The sequence below is a fragment of the Hipposideros armiger genome, unplaced genomic scaffold (genome assembly GCF_001890085.2).
Source record: "Hipposideros armiger isolate ML-2016 unplaced genomic scaffold, ASM189008v1 scaffold_641, whole genome shotgun sequence".
NCBI classification, from domain to species: Eukaryota; Metazoa; Chordata; class Mammalia; order Chiroptera; family Hipposideridae; genus Hipposideros; species Hipposideros armiger.
In genome coordinates this window covers 757,627-763,673 of record NW_017731991.1, presented here as the reverse complement: position 1 = coordinate 763,673, position 6,047 = coordinate 757,627, and the positions used below count along the sequence as shown (strand labels likewise).

At 45.0% G+C, this 6,047-nt stretch overlaps 1 protein-coding gene and 1 long non-coding RNA gene across 3 annotated transcripts in view; one reads left to right on the top strand and one right to left on the bottom strand.

Annotated features, from left to right (window-relative positions):
* The window catches only part of LOC109372543 (uncharacterized), a 1,622-nt gene extending 1,351 nt beyond the window's left edge, over positions 1-271 (bottom strand). The window contains exon 1 of the long non-coding RNA XR_002122062.1: positions 33-271. This is a non-coding gene — a long non-coding RNA (uncharacterized LOC109372543). The remainder of the gene's footprint in view (positions 1-32) is intronic.
* NFKB1 (nuclear factor kappa B subunit 1) overlaps positions 1-6,047 on the top strand; it is a 96,213-nt gene that overhangs the window by 89,202 nt on the left and 964 nt on the right. For both annotated transcript variants that reach the window (XM_019625887.1, XM_019625886.1), the window contains exons 22-23: positions 278-458; positions 2,908-4,409. In XM_019625887.1, coding sequence (XP_019481432.1) covers positions 278-458; positions 2,908-3,065 — 339 coding nt within the window. In that variant the 3' untranslated portion in view covers positions 3,066-4,409. The remainder of the gene's footprint in view (positions 1-277; positions 459-2,907; positions 4,410-6,047) is intronic.

Below are 6,047 nucleotides of genomic sequence, written 5' to 3'. Positions count from 1 at the left end.
CCCCTCCCTCCCCTCCCTCATACTGTGCTTACTATAAACTGCTCCTCTGTGATTTCCTGAGTGGTCTTTGAGCTGAAACAGGAAACCTGACTCAGAGACAGCGTTATTTTCTTAGACGCTCTCCGCTCTGACCTTTCCAGGACCACCTGGCTCTTGCGGTCTCAGGAGGAAGCTTGGCGGAGAGAAGGGGTGTGGTGTGGCATTGACAGCCTGCCTGGTTCTTCCTTACACGGCCTTGCACACAAGAACATACTCTTTCTTTGTTTCTTTCTTGCAGGTCTCTGGAGGAACAATAAGAGAGCTGGTGGAGGCCCTGAGTCAAATGGGTTACACTGAAGCCATCGAACTGATCCAGGGGGCCTTCAGCACCTCAGGAACTGCGGTCCCCAGCCCAGTGCAGACCACCTCCCACACCCGCTCACTGCCGCTCTCACTTGCCTCCACAAGACAGCAAATAGGTAAAGAAAAAAAGACAGTCAAAGCAGTTGCTCCCCAGGCCAGCGTGTTCAGTCCCTTGGGATATGGCATGCCCTCCACGCCATTCTCTCCTGAGTGTACTGTCCCATGTGTCAGTCTCCTCCCTGCTGGGTGAGGGGGGTCTCACACGTTCAACCTTCTGCCCCTCCTGACACCTTCGTTCAGGTAAGGGGTTGTCCCTAGGAACAATCACAGTGACACATGAGTTACTTAGATTCACAATAAATGCTAAAAACAATATGATGTGGGTGGTTAGGGTGAATATCATGTCTCTCATCCTTCAAATTTAAAAAAGAGATACAGAGAGAGAAAAACACTGGGACCAGCATGGCACCCAGACTGTGGATGGACACCCTCCTCACCTCCTCAGCATGCTGCCTTCCAGGCCTTCTCCTCCCCCAGCCCCCTCCCTATGTTCATGACACTGACCTTGTCTCCCGCCATCATTGGCTCCATCTGTCATCCACCTAAAACACATAACATGATGGACTTCGCACACAGCCCAACAGTCCCGTTTCCCTTTACGTTATTCTCCCCCTCTCTAAGCCATTTCACGCTTTCTCTTTCTAATCCACGACACCCCTGCCCCTGCACTAGCGGTCTCCCCATCCCACTGGGGCACTTAGCAAGCATGCTGTGGTTTCCCTCATCTTTTCAAAATAAAACCAACAAAAACAAAAAACACTCCCTCTCTTCCACTTCCCTTTCACCTACAGCCCAATTCCTCTGTTCCCCTGCACAGCAGAGCTGCTCAGGAGACTTTTTTAGAGTTGGTCCTAGGCCCTCCTTCCTTGTCCTTACTTACACGGGACTGTCAGGGCCCCATCTGAACTGAGGATTGGCCACATCAGTCAGAAGCACTGCCATCCTCTAGGAGGTGAAGACAAAACCCCACACTCGCCCAGGAGTTCTTCCTGGTCCTAGGCTCCACGCAGCCAGCCATCAGGTCTGTTCCTCTCTGCGACCACCACCCCTGCCCAGTCCACCTGCATTGCCTCCATTCCTGCCGCCGCCCTGATCATTCTCCTTGTTTCCCTTCAGTCCGTTCTCCACACACGAGGTAGTGTGATTCTTTTTAAAAATTAGTGAGATTATGGTGCTCCTGTTGTATACCCTCCAGTTCACTCATCCATTCAGCAAATCTTTACTGACAGCATCCTGTGTGCTCTGCACTGTTGGAGGCTTTGAAGATGCAGCAGTGAGCAGTAAAGGCAACGTCCCTTCTTTATCCAGTCTCTCTTTTAAACATGGCTTTCACCTGCTCTTCCTCCCACCCTGCTAGTCCAGTCCAGTTTAGGGTATTGCAACCTTCCCTTCCTCTTCCCTGCAGAGATCCTCACCTGGCTGGCTCCTCCTTGCCATTCAGTTTTGGCACTGGTGTCATCTTGTCGGGAGGGGGGCCCTTGCTAGGAGTCAGAACTGATGCTGTGCCCACTTTAGAAAGAAATAATGTATCCACCGGAAAACAACTCACATCTCCTGTCTCAGGACCTGACGCAGCTCCCACACTAACAAAGAAATGGATACTTATATCTCAAAAAGCATTAAGCCCTTGATTTGTAGTTATTTTTAAAATACCTCACAGTCCCTAGCACCTAATGGAAACTCAATAAAGATTGGTTAATTGAATAAATCCATCAATAACAAGACAATAGACATGCCACTGCCATTAAAGTCTTAATTTTAATATTGGAATTTAATATATAAGAAGATAGCATTTTGATTCAGGTATATTAGACTTCTTTTCCATTAGTCTCAGTCTGTCTCTCTCTCTCTATATATATATATATATATATGAAATATATATATGAAATATACATATATATGAAATATATATATATGATATATATATGAAATAATTCACATTGTTCAGATGCCTAAAGACACTTCTCCACAAGGATATTTTGACCTAACTGTTCAGTATAGACTCATTTTCACCAAAATCACCTTATTTTTGCTACCAAAATGTTTTTTGTGGCAGTGTATAGTGCTTAACAGCCCAGAAAGATATCTTATTTTTAGTTCCTAATTCTGTCACCAATTTATTTTGTCCAGATTCAGCAATTTCCCCAGCTATAAAAATAGGTAATACAGTGGTTGGAAAAATACACCTGATTTCTAAGAAAGAAAGGTACATTTGCGTCAAGAGAATTCAGAAAGCTTTCTGACAAATACGAGGTTAGATTTGGGTGTCTTCTCAGTCTATTATGGGGAGCTTTCTGCCCCTCACCCCATTGTGAACAGTAATGACAAGCAGGTGGTATAAGTGAGATGTGATGACTTGTAGAAGTTAATGGGCAAAAGTAGCCCACATGCCCAGTACCTTTTAGATCCAAACTTTGTGTCCGGCTGGAATGAAAGGCATACGAAAGCAAAGGCTATGCCTTATTTCCAGCTGCACCCCAGTGAATTTATGCTTTCTCCCCTCAGACGAGCTCCAAGACGACAGCATCTGTGACAGCGGTGTGGAGACATCCTTCCGCAAACTCAGCTTTACAGAGTCTCTGACTAGCGGCAGCTCGTTGCTAACTCTTAACAAAATGCCCCACGATTACGGGCAGGAAGGACCTATAGAAGGCAAAATTTAGCCTTCTGGCCATTTCCAACACCCTGTAAACCAAAGTTCTGAAATTCCACAACATCGTACAAAGGAAGGAAGGCAAAGTGCATCCAGAGGTACTCAGAAGACAACCTGCGCGCCTGGGTCGTTCTGGATTTAACTCAAGGCCTAAAACTTGGCTTCCTTGCTTGGTTCTTAGATGGATTTCAGTTCAGCCCACTTACAGATAGTATCTAGCAGTCACAGGCTTTGGTGGGGCCGGTGCCTCATTGGCGGTGAGGTAGCTTGTTGAGCTTTACCGCTGCTTTCTGTTGTCATTGCTGCTGTCCCTCTGCTGCACTCCCACTGTCACTAAAAGTTGTCACTGTCCCCACCTGTTGTTCTTTCTGGCTTTCCACAGCACAGTCATCATTCAGATTAAGAGTTAAGAGAATTCTTAATATTTTATTAAGAATATTTTAAATGAGATATTTTGAAGGGAGAGTCATTTGATGTATAATAAAAAAAAAGGCATCCTGCTTTTTCTAATGTATCTCGGTGATTTGAAAAAAGAACATGTACATGTCGATATTTAAACATGGCTACAATCACTGCTGAAAATGGTGTTTCCTCCTTTTTCTGCATTTTGCTATTGTAAATATGTTTTTTAGATCAAATACTTTAAAGGAAAAGAATGGATTTATAAATGCTATTTTTTATTTTACTTTTATAATAAAAGGAAAAGCAAATTGATGACCTCATCTTGTTTAATCTCTATAAATACTTTCCTAAGATGATTCCTTGTAATCATGAGATCATTCCACAGCCTGGTAATCACATTCCCTTTTGGAGTCAATTTTCTGATCCAGAAGTAAACAAAAATTAGCAAAAGAAAATTGTTTTAACCTGAGATGAAAGCTTTGGTTTTGTCAAATGCTTGCCTGACTCGTTTCATTTAGGCTATATCACCCCACCTTCCTCCATCTCTTGCAAAGCTCTTCCTCCTCAACCCTCAGTGTGTTCTCAGTGCCTCCGTGACGCATCAAGTATTGAAATGTCAGCATACCAGAAGGTCTTGGACAAGAAGCCTTCCAGCATGTAGCTCTGCTGAACTCTTCACTCTGAGTTGGAAAAGAGGGAGAGGAGAACTGAAACGTGTTTGAATGAAGTGCTGTGGTGGACGTTGTGATGTGTAACCAACATCCCTCTTTCACAAAGGACTTAGCCCAGCCACTGGGGGCCTCCAGCTGCAGAGAGCCACCTCACCCTACTCACGCCCATTTCTGTGATGGCCCCACGCAACACTGATGGATGTGGCGTATAAAAGCCTGTTCAACCCAGGACAGTGTGGAAAGGCTGTTTGACCGCCAGAGCTCCTACAAGGTTGGCTGAGGTAGTGTTTGGGTCTGCATGATGGCTTCACTCTACTCTCTGCCTGTCCTCCTTTTGTTCCCCTCCCTTCCACACGTGTGGATTCCAGGGCACTCCCAAAGAAACACCCTGCACGTGGGTCTCCATCTCAGAGCGGCTGCTCAGAGAAGCCAACCTGCACAGGTACTGGGGACTAATGCTGACCAATTTTGCACAACATGTGAAGTCATTTAATCTTGAAAATAACTCAGTGAGGTATGTAGAATTGTCCCCAATTTACAGAGCAGGGAATGGAGGCTCCAAGCATTCAAGGAAGCAACGGCTCAGCTGCTTCTGAGTTTACACCCAGGTCTGTCTAGCTGCCGAGCTCATGGCTTGGAGAATTATCTTGGTAGGATAAGAAGGTAGATTAAAATAATTGAGTCCAAAAGTAGACATCAAAATATGTAGGAATTTACTATATGACAAAGTAAACTTTCAAATCAATGAGGAAAAGATGATTAATCAGTAGATGTTCCAACTTGTTCATCACTTTGGAAAAAAATCAATCTGAACTCCTATGTCCCTCCTTTCGTCAAAATAATTTCCAAGTGTATTAAAAGTTAAACCATAAAAATACTAGAAATACTGGAAATTATAGATGAATAACCTTGAAATAGTGAAGGCCTTTCTAAGCAAGACTTTATTCTATGGTGTCAAATAGTTTGGCCACGACAAGGCCTCCTTTCTGACGGTACAATGCTGACACGCCTCCCACTGAGCGGAGGGGCCTACCTTCCTTCCCTGGGAATCTAAGCGGACCTGTGACAAAACAGAAGTGCTGCTAAGTGACTTCCAAGGTTAGATCAAAAACTGCAATACAACTTCTGTCCAGTCTCCCTAGTTGCTCCCTCTTAGAACACAATACCATGCTCTGAGGAAGCCAAGTGCCACATGGAGAAGCCACACGTAGGTTTTCAGCCAACAGTCTTCACTGAGGTCACAGCTGGTGCCACCATCAACTGGACAGTGAAGTTGGAAGATGACTTCTGCCACCAGCCATTGCATTGCACCTGACTGACCTTCAAGTTGCCTCAGCTGAAGCTGCCCAAGTAGAGACAGGCTGAGCCCTACCCAAATGGCAGATCATGAGTAAATTAAGTTATGGTTGATATTTTAAACCCTAGGTGCAGAGTGGATTGCTACCATTCTCCAAGTCTCTAAACTGACCATTCCCATACCAGGCGGTCACTTTAAAGAGAAGCTGAGTGCAGGAGGAACAACCTAGCAACTTACGCTGAGACTAACAATAGCATTGCCCTTCTTTACTAAGAAGCTCCATTTCTCTTCTGTTCCAGAAACTTCCTCTTCCTCCTCCCAGATCTCAGTGCTGGCCTGAGCCTCTGCATAGTGCTCTCACAAAAAGGCTACCAACGCCGGCTGTGCCTCTGAGGAAGGAGTGTCTTTCATAATGTACCAGCAGATGGGGATCAATACCAGAAATGTAGGAGTTCAGGGGGAGAGCTGCAATGAGCCTGAAATAAACCTTCCCAGATAGCTTGTCTCTCAGCAGGACACCATTTAAAAATAGCTTTCTCAAACCTTCCTCACCTTTTGATGTTTCTATACTCTGCAGGCATAACCTAGACTTTTTCAGGATCAGCCGTCTGATTTTCTTGGC